Raw genomic sequence first — 27496 nt, 5'->3', positions numbered from 1 at the left:
AACACTGCATGCTGACTAGTTACTTTATAGAAGTTTGTTTTGATACAATGCCATACACTGTAGTTAAGATACAGTTACACAGTGGGCCTGACTAGTGAAATCCTGCGCTTTTGGTGGGGTTTCTGTTTGTCTCATTTCATATAAAGACTTTTTAGGCAAGGAATATGAATTCAGAAAACTGAAAACTAGAGATGTTAGTTACGAACATTATTATGCGGTTTTTTTTTTTTTTGAGTTTCTCAGCATAGAGTTTTTCATGGCCATGAACATACCTAGACGTGCATTTACTGAACTTGTTGTTCTGAAATGCCCATTTCACTCCCCAGAACAGCTACTGAATATAAATCTGTTTTAGGAGAGAAAGAAGTTTGAACAAGGGTTTTCCCTGTGGTGCAGGGCAAGCCGTGTCAGTGTTATAAGAATGTTGGGCGGGGCATCAATGAACATGGACTAAATAGGTAATGTCACTCCATACAGCACAAAACAACATAAATCAGGAACTAAATTTTATAATTTACTTATTGATTGATGGATTGATTTTTGGCTGCATCGGGTCTTCGTTGCTGCGCGCGGGCTTTCTCTAGTTGCGGCGAGCGGGGGCTACTCTTCATTGCGCGCGGGCTTCTCACTGCGGTGGCTTCTCTTGTTGTGGAGCGTGGGCTCTAGGCTCGCGGGCTTCAGTAGTTGTGGCTCGCGGGCTCGACAGTGCAGGCTCAGTAGTTGTGGCGCATGGGCTTAGTTGCTCCATGGCATGTGGGATCTTCCCGGACCAGGGCTCGAACCCGTGTCCCCTGCATTGGCAGGTGGATTCTTAACCACTGCGCCACCAGGGAAGTCCCCAGGAACTAAACTTTTAAAGATAATTGTTTATCTTGAGTAAAAGTGACATAGTGGGGATGATGAAATGTACAGTTAAAAATGTGTATGATAATTCCTAAGTCTGTGCAAGGCTTAACTGTTTATTAAAATTTTTAGTGATACTGTTTTACTTAATTTTTAAACAATTTTCTGAGGTAGGTAGTATCATCCCTGCTTGAAACAATGATGCCTACAGAGAAACACATAAATGAAGTGTTCATTGTGTAATTTACGCAAATGCTCCATTTTCTTTGGCCGGTGGGTATGGCTCCCCTACTTTGAAGAAGAGACCATCTTTTCCATCATCTGCTCTCTGCAGGAGGGCTGGGGTGTGCCTTCCACCCGATGGAAGGAAGGATGCCAGGGGAGGGGAGGGGAGGGGAGGGGCAGATTTCAGGAGGCGTAAGGAGCGTACAGAGGTTTATGGAATCTGTACAAACCTCTCCCGTTGGGCTCCCCTGTGAGTAATCTATAGCATCTTTCAAACCGGGCTGTTTTGTAAAAGTATAATGTTTAAAAGCAGATATATATTTCTGGAAAAGTAAAACTTAAAAATTAGTATTTTTACTATACCCTACGGACCATCTGGCGTAGAATTGTGTAAATTCAGTCAACAAAGGGAAAGGCAAAAGAAAACAGGGAGGCCAGCTAGAAGGCTCTTGCAGGTGGTGGCTTGGATGGTAGGATGGTAGCAGTGGAAGTGGTGAAAAGCGCTCAGATCCTCTTCGGGGCGTCCCGAGCCCAAGTTCAGCGTTGGCAGCCATGTCCCAACACCAGCTGCGGGAAACACCTTCCACTCAACTCGGAGCCCTCGGGTTAAGAGCTCAGTCCTACAAGACTGCTCCCCTCCCGACCTCAGAGACCAGGCACAAGCCCCGGCGGTTACCTGGGCTTCTGACCCGCCGGCTACAAATGGGAGGTTCCAACAATCCCCTCCGATTCCGGCTGGCAGTCATGAAGCCAGGTTGTTACCCGTGCTCTGACCCATGGCCCCCTCCTCAGATTCCATTGATTTGCTGGAATGGCTCAGAGAACTCAGAGAAGTATTTTACTTACTAGATTATCAGTTTATTATAAAAGGATATCACTCGGAACAGGCAGATGGATGCACACAGGGCGGGATATGGGGAAAGGGCTCCAGGCTTCTGTGCCCCATCCAGGCACGGCTCTCCCCAAATCTCCACGTGTTCACCAACCCAGGAGCTCTCTGAACCCCGTCCTTTTGGGTTTTCACGGAGGCTTCATTACATAGGCCTGATTGGTCAAATCATTGGCCATTGGCTTTAGATTCACCCACCTGCTCCTCTTGCCTCCTTGAAGGGGCGTGGGGGGGGGGTACGGGGGCAGGAGGGGGGACCAGAGACTTGAAAGTTCAGACCCCTCTCACCTGGTCGGTTCTCCTGGCCACCAGCCCCCATCCTTAGGTGCGGCCAGGAGTCATCTCCTTAACACCACAAAAGACACCCTTATTGCGCTCATCACTTCGGCAATTCCACGGGTTTTAGGAGCTCCGAAGAAACAGGATGAAGAGCAAATCCGTGTTTCTTACTATAAATCAGATGATCACAGATTCTAACCCTAGTCTGATGGTAGAGCTGAGATAAGGTGGCATGCGGGGTGAAGGCACAGGAGAGGAGCAAGGAACGGCTCCGCGCGATGGGGTCCATTTCCTGAGGAGGCACAGGGTACAGGGTACAGAGAGGAGGATGGTGGTAGTGTGTAAGTTGGAGGGAGTGCCTCGAAACTCTGAGGTCACTAAAGGAAGGAACGCAGACAGAAGATAGATGAGGTCCGAGCCTGGACAGACTGGAGGTAGGGTGGACCCAGCAAGCACAGCTAAGGAGAAGCATCTCTCCGAGTGGGAAGCAAGTCTGCAGGGCCTGGTGGTGTCGGCTTGGAGACAGAAAATGGACTGTTAGATTCAGCCTTGAGGGGTGGGGCGTCATCGGGGACCTTCATACTTTACGTCCACGCTAATTATTTCCATTAGATTATCTCATTTTTCCCCTCAAAGTAACTTTCTGAGGGATTTTTTATTGCCACTCTCAGTTTCAGCTACTTGCCCACACTTTTTATATTGGCAACCCATTTTAAAAGAAAGAACGTACACTGTTGTTTCTTTTGCCCCAAATAAAGCCTTCCACCACCCGTATAAAATCCGAATGAGGTTGAGGGTCTTATCTGACTATTAAGCTTACGGAACAGATGATTGAAAATATCAGCCAATACAGGTGCCATTTCTCAGCTAGATCCCCACAAAGCATTCCGAAAATTTCCCTTAATGGCTGTTCAATGATGCATTGAATAAATATGGCGCTGCAAGAGAAATTTCTGTAAGAAAGAGCCTTAAGGATTATGGTTTGAGGTGCACATTAATTCCAGTGTTTCGGGGAAGGCGTGTTTCTCTTCCAACAGTTCTTAGCTCACCTTCTCTTTCCTGTGAAGTGCCTTGCCACTGGTCCTTTCTTGAGCACTGAAACAAAACAAATCCGCAAGCACCGAATATAGCAAGGTTAGGGAGAAAGTCACGTGGTGCTTTGTCGGCAGACGCCAGTAGCTGTAGATGTTGTCTCAGCTTTTTAGGGTCTGTCACATTTTTTGATTCAGAGGAATCCTTTTAACAATCTCAGGAGGAAAGAACCCTTCATTTTGGCTTCGCCCGCAGATGCCGCTGTGGAAGGAGTCCTTGGTGCCGTGTTATTTCGTTGTCCCATGGGATCCTAGCTTTCAGCCTGGATCGTTACTGCTAATTCGCAGCTTTACCTATAGGAAGTGGAGAACTGCGTGTGTTGACTCTGGTTCACCAGCCCGCAGTCAGCTGTCCCGGGAAAGCGCTGGTTTCCAGGAGACCTTCCACCCTTTAACTGGGGTGACCTCAGACCAGGAACTTTAGGTGGGGAGGAGCTGGGGTAATGGTGTTGTAATTCGTAAGTCTAGTCACATGGCAGTGGTTCTCAAGTTTCGCGCTGAGATGAACACTGGGCCGGTAACAGTCTCATCCACTAATTTAGTAAGAAACTGTGCTTATAACATAACCGTTCGTCTTTTTTTTTTTTTTTTTTTTTTTTTTTTGGAAATTTTAACAAAGCTAGCCATCTCTTTTCCCATATTTGGGCCCAGACAGAACACAGCTGCTACTCGGTTCGCCTGAAACCCTGAAACTCCAGGAAGGTCAGCTTCAGGTTTGAGCCTTGGCGTGACAGCTTTTAAGTGCCGGAGGGTAAACATAGTTCCCTTTTCAGCCTGGACAGTCACTGGGATCAGCTGTGTAGACAAATCAAGGTTTATTCCCTTGCCATGCTCTCTGAGTAAGCGCCGCTCAGTGTTAAGACACGACATGAATACACTTGGCCACTTTCCCTAGGATTTCTCACTTAAATATATAATCTACCTCACCCACACAGTATTAAAACATCTGTTCTGGGGTAGGAATGCAAGCATCTGATTTTCTTTGCTGGCTTTAAAATCATTTAAAAACATAACCCAGATAACTTTTGGGACAGATTCAGATAAGAGCAGGGGGAAAGGAGGAAGAAGCGTGTTTAAATGAATTGTTCCAGAGCATTCTTGTGTCTTTACAGCACTGCCCGTCAGTCGTTCCTGGCAGAAATTTTTGTCTGCAGGCCCCGTCTGCTTCTTAAGCTCTTTAAAAGGCAGGCCTATATTCGATATATCAGCTTGACATGGTGTAACGGAGCCTGGAGACACCTTTCAAAGTGATGTAAAGCAAGGCTGCAAGGCTGAACTTTTCTTTTTTCTTCTCTTCCCACACCTGGATGATTACTCTGTTGTTCTTTTGTTCTTAATAACTACAACAGTAAAACCTAATCCGCATTCCTAACCCTTCTGTTAGGTATGAATGAAGCGAAGCCCCCTTATCAGTTTGAAATGTCCTGTATGCCTTGGCTAGGAAAGCTGCAGCATAAATCTCCATAGGCCCTAAACATTTTGCAGCAGTTGCTATGCTTCTCAAGGTAAACATTGGTGTGTGTGTATTTGTCCAGGGAAGGTTCATTGTCAATGTTATATTCTTAAATTTGCACTCACCGCAGAAATACTAATAGAAAGACAAGCTGCGGTTTTCTCAAGCTGGGTATTTTTTGTGGAATTATAAGCAGTTCGGATAGTACTATTCCAAATAGGAGGTCAGCTTTTCTTTTTCTAAAAAAGAAGATGATAATTCATGCATAAGGTATCTAAGTAGTCAAGAGAAAATACAAAACCACTAAGATGCTGATTTTTTAAATCCACCTGGAGACGTCAACAGAGAAACTTACTTGCTGTCTTGAGCTTGTAACACCGATTCACCGTGGCCCTCACTTTGTCCAAACACATCGGCTGCCCATTATGTTTCAATAATAAAAGTAGAAATATGTTTGTTTTTCCGTTATTCTTTCAAATTAAGTTCCCTGCTTACGGTCCACACTCACCAGGATTTGTTTGATCCTTGCTGAGTTGCTTATGTGATTCGTAATAGCAAATTCTCAGTTTGGCTTTGTTTTGGCAAAGGGAAAAATTGTCTCCTGTGAAACAAATTACTTGGTTTGTAAAGGTTAAGCTTCCCAAGGGCAAGAATTTTGGTCGGTTTTCTCACAGCACCCACATGATGGGCTTTTTAATAAGTGTTTGTTAAATGGCGTAATGGACACGGTATAACATTAACCTTCGTTTGCTGCTCTGGTCGATATGAAGTTGGGGCATGTTTCAGTTTGCCAGGGCTGCTGTTACGAAGTACCGGAGGCTGGGGGGCTTGAACAACCAAATGCGTTTTCTCACGGTTGCAAGTTGGAGATCAAGATGTCAGCAGGATTGATTTCTTCCGAGGCCTCTCTCCTTGGCCTGTAGACAAACACCTTCTCCCTGTGTCTTCATGTGTTCTTTCTTTTGTGCGTATCTGTGTCCAAATTTCCTCTTTTTTCAAGGACCTCTTCTTACAAGCCCAGAACTGGGATTGCTGGATCAGATGGTAGCTCTATTTTTCATTTTTTGCTGACCTTCCATACTGTTTTCCATAGTGGCTAAACAAAGTTACATTTCCACTAACGGTCCATAAGGATTTTTTGGAAATGACACCAAAAGCACAGCAACCAAAGCGAAAATCAAACAAGTAGGACTTCATCAAACTAAAAAAGCTTCTACACATCAAAAGAAGTACTCAACAAAATGAAAAGGCAACCTGTGAAATGGCACAAAATGTGTGCAAGCCAAGTACTGGACAAGGGTTGATATCCAAAATGTATAAAGACCTCATACAACTCGATAACCAACCAAACAAGACAAAAATCCAATTATTAAATGGGCAGAGGAACGTGACAGACATTTTTCCCAAGAAGGTGTACAGATGGCCAACAGTACATGAAAAGATGCTGAGCATCACTCGTCATCCGGGACATGCAGATCAAAACCACAGTGAGATATCTCCTCGCACCTGTTAGGGTGGCCGTCACCAAGAAGACGAGAGATAGCAGGTGCTGGCGAGGGTGTGGAGAAGACGGACCCTCTTGTATCCCACAGTCACATGGAATTCTTAAATGTAAAAGCTGGGAAGAATCTTGAAGGTCACTGGGTTTAAGCAGCCATGCTTCACAGAGGGGAAAACTGAGGCTCACATGGGTTACAGTATTTGCTGAAATTCCCTCTCCTGATGTAGTAGCTTCGGGGGTAAGTGCAGGCTCCCCGACTCCTGATCAGGGCTCTTCGCTCTTGTCATGCTACCCCTCATGATGACCCTCACCAAGGAATTCACAAGACCTCATCTTGTATAGGATCGCTACACACGGTCCTGACATTCTAGAAATGGTTTGACAGGACAACTCATTGCATAGAGATTTCAGAGCTCTTTTCTCCTCTTTCAGGATCTGTCCTTACAAAGTCGTATAGCCAAAAGGGTCTAGACTAGGATTACGTTATCCACCCAGGTTAGTGCTGCTACACGGAAGAGAAGAGCAGAAAAGCTTTTCTCTGGCTTACTGAAGTAGGGGTATTGATTTAGTTAGCTATGTACATTACAGAAGCCAAGAAACTCTGCTTTTTGTTTCTGAACATTGGCATCCACTAAATAGCCAGCACAACCCATAGCTTAGTGATAAGCATCTATTTTCATGGCGACTGAGAGAGCTGGGGGGTGGGGAATAGGCAAATCCAATTCAATTCGAGGCACTTAGCCCAATCGTAAGTACTTTTACACAGCAAAGATATTGGTAGAATTTTCTAGACACTAAATATGAGAGCAAAGCCTCTAGGCTTGTACCAGAAAGAGGAGTTCTTAGAGGAGAAATTAAAGCTTAAAAAAAGTAGAAGATACTTTTCCCTCTAACTTTTTTTTCCCCAGTGCCCCCCTTTTCTCTGAAAAATCCCTTTAGACAACTTAGAAAAGCAGAACTTCAAAAGTGAGCAACTTGATTGTTCCTTGAACCGGTGGGTGGGGGACGGTCATGAGGAAGCCCTTAAAAAAGAAAAGCACTGCTTCCTCTGTTCTGTCCCGGGATTGAATCTTTGGATCCAGAGGAAGTGAGTTAATTCTCCCCTCCTGTTTCTTTTGGGTGGGGACTGCTGTGTGTGCGCCTGTGTGTATGTGTGTATGGGGTTATCTTTTTAAAGCATTGTCTTATTTTAATTTCCATATTTAAAAGCGTGGAGATTTATAACAGCCAATCATCTGCATGCAGCAACATTTGCCAAGTTGGTTTTTTCCCTTTGTCATTTGAGGGGATTGATATTCTGATACCTCGTTGAACCCAAGATGGGCATATTCTGTTGGTCCAACATTACAGACTTATTTTGTTTTTCTTTTTCTGTGTAACTACTTTAAACTTTATCTCAGCGGTCCTCATTTCAGTTGGAACTTTTCATTGTTCTTGAAGGAATGCTCTGTACATTTCCAACAGACGTGGAAGCAAAATAAGCCAACCCCGGAGCAGAAATAACAATTTTATATCATGCCTACAATATACATCTGCCCTCTGACACTTTAATGAATACTGTATACTTTTTGTATAGGCTTTCTATGCACTTACCTCTGTGTGCAGATTGACTCACTTGGTTTGTTTTGTATCATCACAGTCATAACTCAGTTATCCTTTGAGTAATACTGACTCTTTTCACTTTACATAAACATACACATTTTGGCTTATAGTTTAAAAATTTGCAAAACCGTTGCATCAAGTTTTTCACATTATAAATTTAATCAATATTGACCAAATTGGTTAAATTAGTAATGAACCCTTTTATTAGAGAATTGCTTATTTATATCCATACTGTACTTTTCAGTCATAAAAGCACTCTGTAGCAAAGCAATATTGCATTTCTTGGACAATTAAAAACATTCTGGTAGTAAAGAGGAATATATTAAATGTGCTTTCTACTCTTAAAAGTTGGATAGAATAATGGAAAAACATCTTAGTGCTAATATTTTAGCCAGAATCTTGACATTATTGAAAGTAGATCTTTAAAATAAGAATGAAATCAGTGTTGACCAAAGCTGCCACATTCATTTCTGCTGATTATCCTCTATAAACCCCACTACCACCGTGGGCAAAGCCATGCTTCCCAGCAGGGGCTGTGTCTGCCCCAGAGAATGGATGTCCTTTTTTTCTGATTTGGCAGAGTACCCTCTGCTTTTCAAGCCATGTGTCCACAGGATAGTCTGGGGAGGGTCTTTTCCAAATGGACCCAACTGAGGTGTTTGGGGAAGCAATGGCCCTGTTACTCGGGAAGCTTTCATGGATGGATTGGGTTTCAAGAAAGGCTGTTTAAAATGGTAAAGATTTATTATGTGGATCGCAAGACGGAGAGTTTTGCCCATGGGAGTGGGGCAGCAGCATTAGCATGGGGAGAAGTGCGAGGTCAAGGTCAGAGGAATATGACGTGCAGCAGCCAGTGAGGAGACTAGATTGATTGGGACAAAATGTGCCTGTCTTTGATGAGTGGAGGATTAGATGCGAAAGGTGAGCGAAGGTCAGATGGTGAGTATCCTGAGTGCAGGGTAAGGAATTTGGATTTTATCTTCCAGATGAGAAATCACTCTAGGCATTTGTCCAAATTCATCCCGTGATCAGCGATAACTTATTTTAGGTAGATTAACCCAGGGTTATGCAGCGTAGAATAAAAGGAATAAGAAAGAGTAAAGGCAGGGAGACAAAGTTAGAGACTGCTAAATATGGTCCATTGTTTCCAGTCTCTGCCCTGTATCTGAGTAATGAGGATGAAAAGGAAGAGCTGATATGATAGTTTTTTTAATTATAGCAAATGTTATCACTTTTACCCGATCTCTAGAAAGAATCCATACTTATTATAGAAAATGCTGAAAATATGGATAGGTATAAGGAAGAAAATGAAAATCACCTATTCTCATTAAAACCATAGATGAACACTCCACATTTTAGGCGCTTTCGATTTTTCTTTGTTTTGTTTCAATGTATGTTTGTTGAAATCATGGTATAATAATGCTATATTTACATAGCTTGGACTTCTCGTCATTTACTACATATTAGGCGTTGCTTTTTTAATAAAAAAATCCTAGAAGACCTCATTTTTTTTTTTATTGCAGTAGAGTTGATTTACAGTGTTGTGTTAATTTCCGCTGTACAGCAAAGTGATTCAGTTATACATATTTATACATCTTCTTTTTTCAGATTATTTTCCATTATAGTTTAATACAGGGTATCGAATAGAGTTTCCTGTGCTATACAGTAGGTCCTTGTTGGTTAATCTATTTTATATCTAATATCCTGTATCTGTTAATCCCAAACTCCTAATTTATCCTCCCCCTCCGGCCCGCTTTCCACCTTGGTAATCATAAGTTTGTTCTCTATGTCTGTGAGTCTGTTTCTCTTTTGTAGATAAGTTCATTTGTGTCATATTTTAGATTCCACATGTAAGATGTCCTACGGTATTTGTCTTTCTCTGTCTGACTGACTTCACTCACTATGACAATCTCTAGGTCCGTCCATGTTGCCGCAAATGGCATTATTTCATTCTTGTTTATGGCTGAGTAATATTCCATCGTATACAGGTACCACGTCGTCTTTATTCATTCCTCTGTTGATGGACATTTAGGTTGCTCCACATCTTGCTAGAGGGCCTCGTTTTTAATGCCTGTCCCACTATTTCAGGTTGTGTCTGCAGGGTCATTAACTATTCCGCTATTGTAAATTTAGATTGTGACCAGCTTTTTGTTATTACAAACATTACTATAATAAACATCAGTCAACATAAATGTTTTATTCCATACTGTTCCCTTTTCTTCTTCTTCTGCAGAGAAACAAATAGATAAATTTTAAAAAGTAAGTGGAGCATTTGTTCCTGTATTTATTTTGCCTGTTTTGATTTCAGTTCTAACCTACCACTCGCCACTTTTAGTCCACTTTAAAAATTGGGGAGGGGAGGAGGGTGTTTCTTAATGAACTTTTCCTGAAATTATTACCTCCTTTTGGTGCTTGCCTTTTAAAATGGTGTACTCTAATCCATTGCTCTGTACATGAGCATTTAGGTGGTTTTCAGTTTTTCTCCCTTTCAACACTGTGATGAATTGATATTCACGTGCACATATTTCCATGTGCACAAATAAAAGGATATAACCTCAAAAGTGAATTACAGGGACATGGGACATATCCAGCTTCAACTTTAGTATCCTGTGTACATCAGTTACATCAAGTACAGTGATACCAATATATACTCACTTCTGCAGGCAGACCGGAAAAACTCCAATTTACCCACATCCTTGGCAACCCTTTCCTTTCAATGCTCGCCGATCTCCTGTAAGTGAAATAGTGTCTCTTTTTTTGTATGTGAAATATCTCATTTTGTTTTGCATTTCTCTGATAACTAATGAATTTTAGCATGTTTTCATATGTCTAGTGGCCATTCAAGCTTCTTGTCTGGAATTTGTCCATTTTCTGTTGAGTTTGTTTTTTTCCGTATACTCTGTCCTGTGACAGGATATGGTTTGCCAGGGTGTTCTCCCAGTGTCTGTATTTTAACTCTGTTTATTACAAAAAATTTAGGCAAATTTATCAAAGTTCTCTTTTACGGTTTGGGTGTTTTCTGTCTTGATTAACAACTTCTTCTCCAACGTCAAAGGCTTTAGCTTTTCACTTATATTTTTTTCTTTTTCTTTATGGGTTAATTACTTTACATTAAATTTTTAATTCCTCTGACACACATTTGTATAACTCGCAGGTGATTTTCCAGAATGAGGAGGATGAAAAGTTGAAAACAAAAGAAAAATGTGGTAAACTCTATTAAGGCTTCCTTTGTTAAGTCCATAACTGAACCACGGAGGCATCTTCTGTTTTGTGTAAACCACGGATACGCACACCTACCATGGTTTGTGGTAACGAAAGTGAACGTGTCGCCCACTGAAAATCTTTTCCCACAGAAACTCCGTCCAAGTTCATCTGCGTGAAGTCTTTGCAAAGTAGTTTACTGCTTACTAGGGCTGAATACAATTTCACTTCCAGGTGTTTTCCGCCTTAGTCTGCCTACCTAACCTCGTGCGCGAGTCCAGAAGGAACACGTCGTTTTTAAAAGGGTTGCCGTCTGACACTGGATTCGTTTTACTTTCAGCAGTTCACAGAAACCGTGAGTCCTTCCGTGCTACCCGCTGCAGCTTTGCCACTGGACCTGCTTAACAATGCTGTCACTGCCTTTAGCACCTTGGAAGATCTTATTCGGTATCTTGAACCAGAGAGATGGCAGCTGGACTTAGAAGATCTGTCCAGGCCCACTTGGCAACTGCTGGGCAAGGCTTTCGTGTTTGGAAGGAAATCCCGAGGTAAGCTCTCCCTTCAGGTTAGGACCTCATTGAAGTTTCTTAGCAGCTAATGTTTCAGAGTCCTCTGCCTTACCTTCTAATGAGGAGAGTTTAAAATTCTTCCCCGATGAGTTTAAATAATCCACCTTCTTAACCTCTGAGCATGTTTACATATTAAATAAGAATACATATAAAAGTAGGGTTTGGAAGCTTAAAAGAGATGCTTTTGCTGAAAATTCCTGTGATTTCTTTAATTCAAAAATATCATTTTGAAGAAGTCCTGTGCTACATTTCACAAGAAACATTGCTTATTCAAACTGAATATTTGGGGTATATTGATTCAGAGATTCAAGAGAGATTATCGTAGCTGCTAAACCAGGTTGAGGGCTAGAAAAGGGGAAAGCTCTATTAAAATCTGTATCCACCATGACCTCCTGAGTCAGGATTATATCAATTTCCATTTCCTAAGCCTAGAAACTTTTCTAAATAATACGAAAAATAACAATGGCTCCCCAGAAAACAGAACTGTAGTGTCCAAAATAGAAGTCACTGTAAGAAAATCATGCTCTAAAGGAACTCACGCCATGATCATTTTTTCTATGTAAATACGCTTCTGAAATGATCACTTTTGATTCTATGAGCACATCTCCCTTCAAGAGTGAAAGTGTTGATAATTAAACTTAATTCCACGTGGTCAAGAGATTGGAAATAATGTTAGCTGAATCTGCTCTCCGGTCAGGTAACTCTCCTAGTCACCCTACACTTGGAAAGCATCCCTCTTAAACACGAATGAAAACGTAACTGGGTAGTTATAAAGCCCTCAGACAATCTGTTTCAGTCTGTCAGAAACTTTGAAATCTACCCAGGGTCCCTTTAGAGAATGGAGGACAGTCTGCAGAGAGTCTGTAGAAAGCACAGCGTTTAGTTAATTTGAGCGACTCACAGGGGCAGATTGCATCAGACTGGTCAGAAAGAAACCCGATTCCTGCCCTCTCCTGCTAAGAGTTGCAGCCCTTCTGATCAGGACTTACATCTCAGCAGATCATGTTCGGACTTGCCCAGCACCGTATTCTGCTGGACCGGCAGCCCCGGTTTCCTCTCAGCGATATTGGAAATCGCTGTTCACGTCCAGAGGCAGCTGAATCTTGTCCAGATGCTGAAAACGGTTCCATATTTATAGGACGGGATCGTGATAAATAACTCACCAACAACAACGCTTCCCTTCCCGCCCACTTAGGAACGGGAGGATGAGGATTTGCAAGGCTGGCTGAAACGCCCCTGAATAGAGCCTTTGTTAGCAAATTTGAGGTAGATTATCCTGTGGATCCCTAAGAAACAGAAGGAGTCAACCGGACTGAGCTCAGGTCTAGTTTTTTGACAGCCGATCTTGGGATACAAGCCTGAAAATCTCCCCTCTGTCCCTGCCTTTATGCCTGTACCTCTCGCGTGGTGCCCGGTGAAGGTTTGGCCGGAGGCTAGGGTGTATTTAAAAGGCCCAGCGCTGAACCAGATCTTGCAAATATTCATTGAACACTTTCCAAAGGGAAGCCCTTTGCAGTTTGCCAAAACTCTTAACTTTTTAAGCGTACAGTAAGTGTGAGCAACGCAGTGTATATTTTTGGAACTCTACATAAACGAAAATGCAGGTGTGGGATAACATCTCTATAGACAAAACCAACTCCCCTCCCAAGAGTCTTTCTACAAAGGAAGGAGGAGTAAAACGTTTAAAAGCTTCTAATTAGAGATTGAGATAGATTTTCCACAGAATAAACATATCACAGCGTTACCACATTCATCTTAGAAAGACCACCCTCAGATTGCATTACGTTAATAGACTATCCTTGGGCTGAGTGTCTGAAAAGAATGAACACTGACAAAGTAAAACGTGATCATAATTTTTTTTCAATCAGTATTATTCTTTTTAGGAAAACTTGCAATATTTATGAATCTGAACAAGAAAATAGGCATTAGAAGAACAATTTTTATTGACGACAGGCTTCAAATCGTCATTCTTTAGAAAGACAAGCTAATGCATGTATTGTCTTAGGAGGTTGTTACGAAAAGGAAATAAAGCATCTGAAGGCTAAGTTTACTTTACAAATGTTTTGCAGAGGGAAACTTCCACATTATTAGAGTTAAGTTATTAAAACGTATGTGTTGGTGCATGATCTCTCTCTCTCTCTCTTTGTTTTTTGACTAGATGTTCTACCCAATGTTTGGAGAATTTGTGACACCGATCATAGTCACGTGACTTATTCTAATGACGCTTAGATGAGTTTGAAGCCCTAGAAGTAGGAAGCATAAATTTCAAATAATATATGTTAAATGTGAAGTCCTTACTTGTATTTTTAGCCCAGAGGGGACTGTGTTAATGTCTTTCGTTTTCTTTATTTTCCCTTTCTTCCTCTGGTTCAGGGTGTTCATTCATACCTTACTACTACAGAAAAGAAAAACCCATATTTTTTTTAAGTCAGGCTTAACTAGTGCTTAAAAAGGGCTTTTGACTTTTGTGTCAAACATGATAGATGAGTGGAAGCTAAGTTGAAAGTCTGTTTAAATTTTCACATTGTAGCAGGTATCATAACTTGGTTCACTTGGGAAATCCATCTAACCTTTTATTGTGGTTAAGTAAACATTTTAAAGCGAACATATACAGACTCATTTTCTAGTTTCATGAAATAGTATGTTTAAAACTCTTTAAGGTAGATGAATATCCTTTGAAAGCTAAGAGCTTCATTCACATTCTAAAGAAGTATAAATCTTAAATAAGCATTAAAAACTTTGGCAACTGGCTTTTGTATGTGTGTGCCTGTTTTAGGTTTTCTCTCTCCTTGCCTAGATGTTAACTTCTAGCGAAAAGATTCAAAGAAGCTCATATACAGCTTGGACAGTGAAAGAGCAGTACGTATATAGACATAGGTTAGGGTTCGGCAAAATGAAATGAGGTAAAATACGTGACATCATTTAACCTAATTATCTCATTAATTTTATTAGAGATAAGCTTCTCTTTAATGGCCCTTGAAAGAATGAACTCTTTTCCTCTTACATATTTAAAAGCTTTACTGTCACAGGGTCATTTTTCAGATGAAAGGGAAATCTTTAGATACTCAAATAAAACAGTGATTTTCTCTTGAGTTGGAAAAAATAATTTCTAGCTGAATAAGATGTTGAAATGAACTTACTGAATTAGCATTTCCTCCGTGTTTCCCTTACTTGACCAAGGTTTTAGTCAACCATATGGTTTACATGTGCTTATAATTGACAATTGCATTTGCATAAGCTGTAATATATTTCTTGAAAATACTTAACATTGGCTTCCTCTGACATTTTAGAAAAACTTGACCACATACCCAAGAATAACCTAGCTAAGAAAACAAGCATTTGATTCTTAATTACCTTGTCACTTTAAAAATATTTTTAAATGTTGGCACTTTTAATTTTTAAGACTCGGTTATGTAGTGATTATTATTATCTAAAGCTATCTTTAACCAGAAAATATTATTTATAATGTTGCCAATATTACTGAAAAGGTATTTAACCAGATTTAGTATATTTTAGATAGTATACCTAAATTTTAATAAAAACTTTGTTTTTGAAGGAAAAGAGCTCTGATGAATTGTATGTTATTCAAAACTTCGATTTTATTGGAATTGCTTTTATTTGAATATTTCTAGGGGAAAAAAGGCAAAGCTATAAAGCAGAAATTAAAATCATATTAGAATTGCTTATCCTAATTATCAGCTACTTCATATGTTATATATAAGCTCATGTTAAACATGATGTGTTATTCTGATATAATTTAACTGAGGCAGTGTCATTTTATAGTTAAAAACACTGGTTCTTTGGAGTATACTTCAACAATCTACTGAAAGGATATTTGGTTTGGTCTTCACATGTAGGTACTCTCTTAAAGAATAAAACACAGCATAGTTAACCAAATTACTGAGAGAATAGAGACAGTGGTTATAAATTAGACATTTCTTCTGCCCTTCAGGAGAGTAGAAATCTGAAAAGGAGTCTAGTTAAGTCCAATTTCCAAGTCCAAAAATTTCTCAACGCGCCAGAAGCAGTGCTTTCCAACAACTTCTGCTCCTTTAAAACGTATCGTTTTCCCCACTCCTGGTCCACTCAGCCGTCTTCAGAAATTCATTTGCTTCATTTCCTCTTCACACTCTATGATTCTTGTTGCCAGGAAGATTATAGAAGGTTCTGTCGACAAGTGTCCACACGTTGTTCTCCATTCATTGCGGGAGCTTGTCATCCTTCTAAAAATCGCATCTGTTTTTTCATCAAAGCTTTCGTTTTACATTCTATTCTTCCTTCCCACGCCCCCCGTGTTTACTTTTTCCCAAAGGTTAAAAGGTGTAGCCCCCTTTTTCACTAGAAAGTTTCCTGTTTATAGCTGGTAACTCTTCTGTAGGCTCCATCCTCACCACTGCACAATGCCATCCCTTCATCCGTCCCTGGGTCACAAGGAAGCTGTTTGCCATAAAACGGAAAGCCCAGCCCGCGAGCTGCATCGCCCTAAGACCTGGTTAAATAGTCGGGCTTCTTGTTGGGGCGATTGTCCGGGCGATGCCTAGATCTCTGTATGAGCGTGCGCGCCAGGGCGCTTGGTGAGATCGCAAGGCTCAGAGCGTGACCGTCTCTTCCTCTCCTCCCCTGTGTGCCGTGCAGTGCTGGGCCTGAACCTGCTCAAGGAAGAGGTGCGGCTCTATAGCTGCACGCCTCGCAACTTCTCCGTGTCCATCCGGGAGGAGCTCAAGAGGACCGACACCGTCTTCTGGCCGGGCTGTCTCCTGGTGAAGCGCTGCGGCGGGAACTGCGCGTGCTGCCTGCACACCTGCAGCGAGTGTCAGTGTGTCCCCAGCAAAGTCACCAAGAAGTATCACGAGGTACGGACAGCCTTTCCCTTCCCGAAAGATGACAGACCAGCCTCTCTGAAGTGGATTTTGGTTTAGAAGGGAGATGTCGTCTTCACGAAAACCCGGCCAGACAAAACCAAGGTTTACCAAAGAGCTCAAGTTTTCATTTATTATTGTTTTAAATTTATCTATTTTATTCATTTATTTTTGGCTGCGTTGGGTCTTCGTTGCTGCGCGCGGGCTTCCTCTAGTTGCGGCGAGCGGGGGCTACTCTTCGTTGCGGTGTGCGGGCTTCTCATTGCGGTGGCTTCTCTTGTTGCGGAGCACAGGCTCTAGGCGCACGGGCTTCAGTAGTTGTGGCGCACGGGCTCCGTAGTTGTGGCTCGTGGGCTCCAGAGCGCAGGCTCAGTAGTTGTGGCTCACGGGCTCTAGAGTGCAGGCTCAGTAGTTGTGGCGCATGGGCTTCGTTGCTCCGCGGCACGTGGGATCTTCCGGACCAGGGCTCGAACCCGTGTCCCGTGCATTGGCAGGCGAATTCTTAACCACTGTGCCACCAGGGAAGTCCCTGTTTTTTAATTAGGACCTTGAACTCAGGAAACCAGACATCAAGGATTTAGAAAGCTTGTCCTCTGATAGCACATCGTGGGTACTCAGTGGAGGTTTTCTGTCTCATACAAAAAAGAAAGTGTGTTCTTCCAGCGGGGGGGGAAATGGGTGAAACTTTTCACCTCTTCAAAATATGACGGGAAAATATTTTAAAGACAAACTTGGAGGTAAATTATGGTCTATTTTGGAGAAACTAAAGATCTTTAATATTTATTTTTCCATTTGGGGCAATTCGGGCACATAAATTCCAAGGGACATATTCATAATTATACTTCCTGTTATTTCATCATTTGTATCTTCCTGTTATTCATGGTGCCCCAAATAGTATGTTAAGCTTTTTATGGATTCTTCATCCTTCCCTTTATTCCATGGAATTAAGGAAAATACAATATTAAATGCTAGTAATCATTGTTTTTCAGAGCCTTGGGGACCTTAGAGTTTATACATTTCAAATTTTCATTATCCCCGGTGATACCCAGCCCACTCCTGCCCCCCCACCGAAGCACCTAGCTTTCGTACATCTGGAGGCAGTCCCTTCTTGATGGCTCACCTTCAGTTTTTACCAAATGTCTTTTACAAACTTTAATTTTCACAAAACCAAACCAAAATCTACCTCCTGACTTCATTTGGATATGGCTTCATTCATTTCATTTTTTTCTGCTAAATAAAAGAATAACACAAACTAAATGCCCACTTGATAAATGAAATGATTTTTCCTGTGAGTGAAGACGTCAGTGAAGCCCTCATCTGTCGGGTAATCTGAACAGGTAGTGTCATACGCTGCACTCACGTGACATGGTGGCCCAGCTCTCCCCCGATATTGTGCTGGCCGTTGATTAAGTGGGAGAAAAGCAGTGGATTCCAGACAAGGTCCCTGTTTCCATGCTAGATCTACCATTAACTTGTAACCATCGACAGGACACTTCACCTTTGGAAAATATGTGCAAACTCTGGTAATGTCTCAGGTTTTTCCTAAAGGTCTTATTCTCTGACAATTGTTAGATGGCAGTTTTTAGAAGGTGGCGTCCAAAACGGGCAGTCTGGGATGAAAGTAGGACTGTTGACTGCCATCTCGTACTCCGCTTTCGTTTCTACGCCACACGCGTCGAAAGATCCTTGTGCTGGGAGCGGCCTGCACTCCCGTTCAGGAGGGGGCCCTCGTGAGCTTGCGGGAGCCCCAGCTCACTCTGCCCGGAGGACGGCTTGTTGCCACTCTGAGAACTGGGAGTCTAGTCAAGAAAAAGCCCCTACCACAAAACGTGGTAGTTTTGTTACCGAACCAAACTCGGGTCTGCTTGCTGGGGCAGTAAAGCTGCTGAACCAGGTCGTGGTGAAGGAAAGCGCAGTACCCGTTGCAGGTGCCAAGCAAGGAGACCAGGCAGCTAGTGCTTAGAGGACCCAAGCTCCTCAAAGGCTTTCAGGGACAGGTTTTTAAAGACAGGGTGAGGTGTGTGATCAGCCTGTGGACACTCTTCCGATTGGTCGGCGGTGAGGTCATCGGGAGTCCGCATCGTCAGCCTTCCGGTTCCAGCCGGTCTGGGGTCTACGTGCTTGTGGGCAGCATGCAGTTACCTTCTTCCACCTGGTGGCGGTTTCAGTATCTGCAAAACAGCTCAAGGGCCCTGACTCAGAATATCATCTGTAGCCCGTGAGGAGGAACTAAAGGTCCTTGACTTTGCTTAATGGCTAAACTGTTATTATTTTGCCTTGCTGTACTGTTTTCCTTTCTTTCTGCATTTTCTCATTTCTCTGATTAAATGACTAGAGTTTTTCTACAGACAAAAGACAGGCAGAGGACGTGCGGCCGGGCGGGCCAGGAGGTCTGCTCTGGGAAGGCCTCCCAGGGTCCTTCAGCTGACAGCTCTAAAGCACATTGAAGTTAAAAGGCCTTAAAGGGTAGGCAGATCTTAGAGTTGGTTGGCATAGTGTAAAAGAATAGGGTGAGAGTAGGATTGAAGCTGGGGTGATCTCTCCCCACCTAAAATCGTTTCATTCTGAACTCTCTAAAGCAGGGACTTACTAAGCAAAGTGCATTTGGGGACCTGATTTAGCCAACAAGTCTTGGGTTTATGACTCACCTTGCTACAACCTGTAAAACCCAGAGCTTTTCTAAACAAGCTTATCACATGCTGAGTTGCTATCATGCTTCTGGGGCAGCAAAATCAGTCCTCAGATCAAGTGTATCCTCCCCCATCCTATACTTGTAAATTTCTTTTCAAATACCATTAGTTTTAGGGTTCTCCGGAACATTGCCCCAGAATGTGCAGTATCTGTTTTAAAGTCTGAGATAAAGTTCTTGTGCGGGGAAAGGCCATGGTCAGTGCTTGAACACTCACTGACCTTCTTCCAGAATGGTATTGATTTAGCCTCTCCAGTCTTCAGGTGGGGTTGATTATATGTATTATCTGCATGTCCACACTTACAACTTCGGATGCTTATCTAATTGTACGACCATGTAGTGCACGTTTCCCACAAATATCTCTAATGTGTGTGTGCAGAAATAGACATGGTTACTTATTCCACATTTCTCATAGATATCTCCAATCCAATCATCTCAGTTCTCTTCTATGGGAATTATAAATTTTTCTGTGATAGTTATTTTGTTAACCATCAAATTACCCTATGAAAAAAGGATTACTTGTTTGGTATAATTCATGATTTCTGAGGCCTAGATTTTTCTCAGTCTTATATTTTGGAAGTAAGTTCTGAGTCTAGTACTACGCCTAAATGAGTGAAATTTTTTGAAAACATAATTCAAAATAGTTCTTAAAGTCATCGAAAACCATTAATCTGGATCTAGAGATTTAACTCATTCAAAGTTAAGCCCATCTTGGGCTTTAATTCTTTTTGATGATCGTTGCTCCAGTTTTCAGTTTAGAGATTATCCCACTTCATGGACAAGGCAGAAGCAAAGATAGAGCTTAGGAGTTTTAATTTTTCTCTCTTCCATCCAGCTCTGTTATACCAGCTTCCCTGCATATTAAGCTGATGTGTATCCGTTTGTATCGCTACAAATATAACTGAGTTATTCCCTCTTTTGCTTTCCTTTAGCATTTTCCTTGAGTTTTGTTCAACCATTGTATCAAAAACAAGTTTACAGACTTAAAAGCCTCTTAAAATATAACAATGATGTTACTGTAGTAGTGTTTTGGTATAATATTATAGCATAATAGTATCATTAAGATTGATTCTTTGTATCAGTCACCAGATACTCTTTATTGGAAGCCATTTTAGCCAAAAACAAAAAATGTTTTTTCTTAATTTCCCCGTCTCCCAAATAGGAATTCTCCAAAAAGCAAGATAGGAGCTTTACCTACGTATGAACTTAGATGTTACCCCTTCCTTGAAACACTTTTGAGTTTCCTGCCAATCCCAGCATAACTCGTTCCTCCTCTGTGCATGTGTAGGACTTTAAAGATATCTCTATAAGATAACTTTTATTATTTCATAATTATTATTTATTTGTATTTGTTTCTCCCAAATTGAGAACTAAGAGTAGAGCTCCCATTACAGTGTAGCACTCAAGAGCAGGAACTCCATGGCCGGGCATCCAGGGTTTGAATCTGAGGTTTGTTAGCTGTGTGACTTGGAGCAAATAACTTCGTCCCCTGGGCCTCGATTTCTCCATCCGTGAAGTGAGCTGTCACCCCTCGTGCCTTCTTATGAATAAGGCTTAGAACGAGGTCTGGCACATTTCAAGCCCTCAGCATATGCTAACGATTGCTTCACTCATCTTTACTCCCTGCCTGTTCCTAGCCTCATTGAAGTACGGCAAATGATCAATAAAGATTTAATGAATTTGCCCAGAGGCAGGAAGGTATTCTCTTTCCGGCAAAAACATCTATAGGAGACTCTGACAAAAGAAACATATTTGCTCCTTTTTTCCATTCTTAATCAGCATGATGAGTTTCACCTTGTTTATATCCTAGTCTATTTAGTTTCACTTCTTTCCTTAACACATAGTGTTTTCTTGCTTAGACCTGTTTGTTTGGGGGAAATAAATATACCACTCAATTGCCTGATTCTAGTAGTGAGTCCCATCGCTCAAGGTTCTATGCCGCCCAGAATTTGGGGCATCATTCCTTGATGGGTCTTTCTGTGCCTGATCTGTTCTGTCCTGTCCCCAGTCTCTGGTTTTAGCTTTTCCCTGGATTATTTTTTCATGGACTCGTAATTTTAGTTGGAACCTCTTCCTCAACATTTTTGTGAGATGTGCTTCTGCCTTGTTTCTTTGCTGTGTCATAAGCTATGTCCTAAAAACCAAATTCTCTTCTTTAACATTATCTGGGACCTGCTGGTCATCTTCCAAGTCTCTCTTTGACTCCCAAGGTCCAAACTTTCAAAGGGAATTGAGAGGGAAAACACCGGGCTTCCCTGGTGGCGCAGTGGTTGAGAGTCCGCCTGCCGATGCAGGGGACGCGGGTTCGTGCCCCGGTCCGGGAGGATCCCACGTGCCGCCGAGCGGCTGTGCCCGTGAGCCACGGCCGCTGAGCCTGCGCGTCCGGAGCCTGTGCTCCGCGACGGGAGAGGCCACAACAGTGAGAGGCCCGCGTACCGCAAAAAAGAACCAAAAAAAGAGGGAAAACACTAATTATCACCCACCCCTCCACACCACGTACAAGACCTTAACATCACTGGAACATTATGAGATTCTTCTGCTATTTGTAAATATCCACAGGTATCAGTGGATGAAGACTTGGCATGTGGAGGGAACGTTTATTTGGTGAACGCATGTTGCATAAGCACTGCAGAGGAAGGAAAGGCTGTAGGATTGCAGCCTGGTGTCATTGACTGTCACGACTGTATATGGCGGCCTCTCTAACCATTACCTTTCATAGTTATTTTTCCCCTGCCAACTGGGAAAATGTATACAAGTGGACATAGGAATTAAAGACATTGTCTGTGCCAATATCGCAGTGTATCTCCACCCCACCTCATTCCAGAAGCCATTTGTAGTGAGAGTGTGCTACTAAGGTATAGCGCCAGCATCTTAAGATAAGTTGGTTTTGACACCACCTCATGTTGGTCAAAAACAGGAAATCAGTACCAACCCGTGATCTACATTCAATACTCATTGGGTTCAGTTTCACATTAACATAATAGTCTTAGTAATTTTTATTCTGGAATTGTAAATGTAATAGAAAATCTTTAAAAGTTTACTGTTTCTCATCGTTATCATAAGATTTTGCAGTTTATCTCTCTAGGAAGAAAGTTACTAAATAAATAGTGTATGACTAGTAATATTCTGAGTCCTGATGAAATTAGTATCCATCACTGCAACTTTAATCATTTCTCTTTGGCAGAAGTACAGATACTGGCTGTGTCACTCATTCTCTCTAAGCTTCTGTTCACTCACATGTAAAATAGGGGTAATAATTGTAAATTACTTCATAGAATTCTTGTGAGTTAAAGTATGCAAAAACATTATTAGAGCACCTGGCACCCCGTAAGCATTCAAAAAATGTTAGCTAATTAACCTTCGATATGACCACATACTCCAAATTAGGGACGATTCTCTCCCTTTCTTTTTTAAATCTTCAAGTAAGACAGTCATAAAACCTGACCTTTGCCTTTTTGGATTAATGAATATTTCCAGCAACGATATCTTTTAGAAGTTGCTCTATGAAGTTATCCGTGTCAGACCCAGAGAGCAGAGAAACTGGACAACTTCATATTATTCTGTGCTCTAGGCTTTGTTCATAAGCCAAAGCCACATAATTTCTAAAACTTGACCATTTCTGCCATAAGACCTAAAATGTAATGATACACATTGAGTAGTTAGTTCTTACCAGATACGTCAGATAGTCTCTTATAGAAAACATAGCCGTGTCCTTCCGTCACAGTATGAAAAGGGTGTGTTTAGTATCAGTGTCCGTCGTGCTATATTTCTGGTTAAGAATCTCAACCATCCAAACTGCAAATAACTTCATTTAATAGAGACATTCTTGTTATTATTGCCAAACCGTCTATAGTGCACTAGGACCCATCTGCAGAAAGTTAGCTGTGACCGAGGCTGATGTCTACAAGTACATGTAATCCGTCTCATCAAGTTGATGGAGGACTTGACCTTTAGCCAAGGGCATTAATGAGCGGCATAATTGACTCAGACTCAGCTGCAGACCATGTTTCTTTTCACAGCATCGCAGTACTCGCCCGCTTGGCTTCAAGGATAAATATTTGCTAAGTGTGTGAATAAATGAATGAGTGAAAGAAACCAACAAACAGAGAAATGAATTGCGCGTTAGTGGTTCCAAGACACCTAACCAAGGTGAAATTCTCTCTAATACAGTTAGGTGCGTAAAGGAAAGAGGGCATGGCATGGTGGGTCTTTCCATTTAAGGACGGTTCTTTTTTTTTTTTTTTTTAATTTATTTTATTGCAGTAGAGTTGATTCACAACATTGTGTTAATTTCTGCTGGACAGCTAAGTGATTCAGTTATACACATATGTACGTTCTTTTTCATATTCTTTTCCATGATGGTCTATCCCAGGATACTGAATATAGGTCTTTTTTTTTTTTTTTTTTAATTTATTTTATTGCAGTAGAGTTGATTCACAACATTGTGTTAATTTCTGCTGGACAGCTAAGTGATTCAGTTATACACATATGTACGTTCTTTTTCATATTCTTTTCCATGATGGTCTATCCCAGGATACTGAATATAGTTGCCTGTGCTGTACAGTAGGACCTTGGCGTTTATGTGTTCTATATGTCACAGTTGGCCTCTGCTAACCCCAAGCTCCCACTCCATCCCTCCCCCAGCCCCTCCCCCTTGGCAACCACACGTCCGTTCTCTGTGTAAGGACTGTTCTTTATTCTGAGCGGCCTCCTTCCAAATCGTTGGTATTAAAGGGTCCTTCCTTTCGTACAGTGATGACGATCATTTGTGATTTCTCTGAGGGCTGGGGGAATATGTTTATCCTGCCTTCAGTAGTTAAAAATTAAAATGTGTAGGTCGCTGTTGGACCCCGAGATTCTGGTCTGAAATTGACCTCGTCCGTGAAATCAGAAGTTGCAGATGTGGCCTGATTTTAAAGGTGGTTTCCATCGTTCCCTTTCAGGTCCTTCAGTTGAGACCCAAGACGGGCGTCCGGGGGCTGCAGAAGTCGCTCACGGACGTGGCCCTGGAGCATCACGAGGAGTGCGACTGCGTGTGCAGGGGGAACCCCGGGGGATAACGCATCGTGGTGGCTCAGGGCTGCCACTGCGGCAGAACTCGTGCCTTATCTCCATCCACAATCCCGGCTGGCTGTTGGTTCCAGGGCCCTTTCATCTTCAGGATTTACAGCGTGTCCTGAGAGAGGAGACACCACGCAGAATTAGGGGTTGTGCAACGGCCCTTTGGAGGAGAGGCCCCACGACAGGAGAAAAGTCCTTGCCGGGGAGAGGATGAACCTTGTAGATTCCTAGTTAGTGGCAAAGTCCCCACGTGCGCCCTTGGCTGCGTCTGTGTCTCTTGTCTGGATGTGGCCTAGGTTCATGTCAGCACAGGAAGCACTGCCCCTAAGCCCCTGGTTCTGTTGCCTTGCTTAACTCTGAAGCCCCCTGCTCTGGGCCTACAGTCACAGAAATCTGGGATTGTTTCTCATATTCACATGCATAAGCCAGAGTGTTCGAAGCTCTACCAACGTGGGTTTTGGAAAAGAACTGTGTTGCCATGAATTAAACTTGTGTCACGCTGATAGGAAAGACTGGATTTTCCCTGTTTCTTACTCAGATTTCTACCATTTGGAAGAACAGACCTCCATCCACGGTTTGGAAGAGACAAACCTGAGAAGAAGAGTGGCCTTATCTTCACTTTATAAGTTGGTTTATTTGTGTTATTGTGTACATTTTTATAGTCTCCTTTTGACATTATAACTGTTTGCTTTTCTAATCTTGTTAAATATATCTATTTTTACCAAAGGTATTTAATATTCTTTTTTATGACAACCTAGATCAACTATTTTTAGCTTGGTAAATTTTTCTAAACAGAATGGTTATAGCCAGAGGGACGAAGATGATATAAAATATTGTTGCTCTGACAAAAATACATGTATTTCCTTCTTGTATGGTGCTAGAGCTTAGATCAGTCTGCATTTTTAAATATTGACATGGGAAATGGATAGAATTTGATAAGTTGCAAAGACTCTTGGAAACTAAATAAATATGTCATCTTCCACTCCTCTTATTGGAGACGCCAGCGAGAAGCAGCATATTCCCGTAGGCATCCAGATCCAGGAATTACTAACCCCTAACCCTCATTTTGGGAAACGTGAGCCTAGCTCAGTAGAACAGAAAGCACCTTGAAAAAAGAGACTTGACAGCCTCCTGACCAAGCATGCTTGGCTGTCCTGTAGGACCACATCCTATTTATTGTGATGTTCTGGTTAGATTGTCTTTAAACTCTGTTCCATACACTTGTATAAATACATGAATATTTTTATGTACAGAAGTATATCCTTTAACCGATTCACTGATTATACTCTTTGGCAATTGAAAAGAAAACCAGTCAGATCCTTTGCTTGTAAAATGCTTAATATCGTGCCTAGGTTAAGTGGCGACTGTTTGAATTACAAATGTGTTGGCTCACCAAATAAAAGAATGCAGCGGTTTCGGGGAGAAACTGAGTGTGTGTTCGGAAGATTTGTCTCTTAAATGCCAAGAAAATAAAAGCGACAGACTGTGGTGTTACCATGATTTTTATTATGCAAAAGCTGGTATCAATTCAAAAGACAGGCAGAAAAGTGACTATTTCTGGTGAGACTTTCCTGCCCCTGGACTCCAGTGCTTTTGAGCAGTAGTTTTCTTTTTCCCAGTCATCTTGATAGTAATTGCTGGTAAGTTAAATTGCGGATGGCTTGGAGTTGCGTGTGGTTAATGAAATGCTTGCTGATAGCTTATATGGTAGTAGGAAACTGACAGTGGGCGGGGATCCTGTAACTTTCCACTCTTGTCTTCCTTTCCAACGGCTGATACTAGAGCGGCTGAGCCCAGGTCCATGTGGCATGTGGATCCACACGGTTTACACGGCACTCCTCCCGGTGGCGGCGTCAGTTTCAGAGGTAGATCTCTATGCAGGCTGGTATCTTCAACACCTGATCCCTGCCTTCGAACTTGCCCAGGAGCCGTCTAGGTCCCAGACTCTTCTTCCAAGGCAATACCCTTTCCGGCACTTTTCCACCTGGCAGTCCTACCCTGCGCCCAACCATGTGGAAGACAAATAAAAAGTGCCCTGTCTTACTGACTTATTTCCATGGTTTTGTTGCAGCCCCCTGGAGGCTGATTAGATACAGCCCAACCGCTCCCCTGGAAGGTCTACACTGCCTCTCCCTCTGGGCAGTTGACAAGTCTCATTAGCATAAAGAGGCTCTGAAATCTAAGAGCAGTGATCGGTGGAACTGTGTTCAATCCAGCATTTCCAATGGTTGGTTTTTAATTTATTTTATTGAAGTACAGTTGATTTACAATGGTGTGTTGGTTTCTGCTGTACTGCAGAGTGATTCAGTTATACATACGTGTATCAATACATTCTTTTTCGTATTCTTTTCCATGATGGTTTATCCCAGGATATTGAGCATAGTTCCCTGTGCTCTACAGTAGGACCTTGTTGTTTATCCATCTTATATATAATAGTTTGCGTCTGCTGACCCCAAACTCCCGATCCATCCCTCCCCTCCCCCCCCCCCTTGGCAACCGCAAGTCTGTTCTCTATGTCTGTGAGTCTTTCTGTTTCGTGTGCTAGCACTCTCTACGGACCAATGGTTCTGCACTCATCTATTGCAATAATTTTCTCCTATGTGTATTAAAATGTTCATTATACACTTCTGCACTCTGCTTCAGAAAGCATTTGAACAGCCACCTACACCAAATCCAGTTTCTTTAGTAACTCCTAAGGCATTATAGTAATTTTTATTCAGTTTAAATCTATATAAAATTTTAGGAAGAAATTTAGTATTTTGGTAGGAAATATAGCTTTTAACATTAATAACTTCATTATTTTAAAAGATTATAAATGCAATTCCAGCTAGCTTTTTTTTTTTAACAAATAGGAAAGCTGATCCTAAAATGCATATGAAAATGCAAGGGACCCAAAATAGCTAAGAAATCTTGAAAAAGAACTACGAATCTAGAGGGCTCACACGTCCCAACTTTGAAACTTACTACAAAGCTATAGAAATAGTGTGGTGAGTCTAATAAATTTAGACATGAAGAAAATTGAGAGTCCAGAAGTAAACCCTTACATTTACAGTCAATTGATTTTGGCCAGGCTGCCAAGACAATACGATGGTGAAAGGGTATTCTTTTTTCAACAAATGGTGCTAGGACCACTGGGTATCCACATGCAAAAGAATAAATTTGGACCCTTACCTCACACCATATACAGAAATTAACTCAAAATGAATCAAAGACCTAAATGTAAGAGGTGAAATA

The 27496-nt window shown here is 41.9% G+C and overlaps 1 protein-coding gene across 3 annotated transcripts in view; it reads left to right on the top strand.

Annotated features, from left to right (window-relative positions):
- Positions 1-26446, top strand: part of PDGFC (platelet derived growth factor C) — a 224432-nt gene extending 197986 nt beyond the window's left edge. The window contains exons 4-6 of one of the 3 annotated variants that reach the window (XM_024126602.3): positions 11428-11632; positions 16289-16506; positions 24145-24352. In XM_024126602.3, coding sequence (XP_023982370.1) covers positions 11428-11632; positions 16289-16506; positions 24145-24261 — 540 coding nt within the window. In that variant the 3' untranslated portion in view covers positions 24262-24352. Of the gene's footprint in view, positions 1-11424; positions 11633-16288; positions 16507-24144 lie in introns of all 3 variants that reach the window. The other 2 variants (XM_024126601.3, XM_024126603.3) reach the window with 2 other exon arrangements.
- The last annotated feature ends 1050 nt before the right edge of the window (positions 26447-27496 follow it).

The sequence above is a fragment of the Physeter macrocephalus genome, chromosome 7 (assembly GCF_002837175.3).
Source record: "Physeter macrocephalus isolate SW-GA chromosome 7, ASM283717v5, whole genome shotgun sequence".
NCBI lineage: Eukaryota > Metazoa > Chordata > Mammalia > Artiodactyla > Physeteridae > Physeter > Physeter macrocephalus.
Note: the sequence above shows the minus strand (reverse complement) of the source record. Positions and strands in the feature narration are given on the sequence as shown.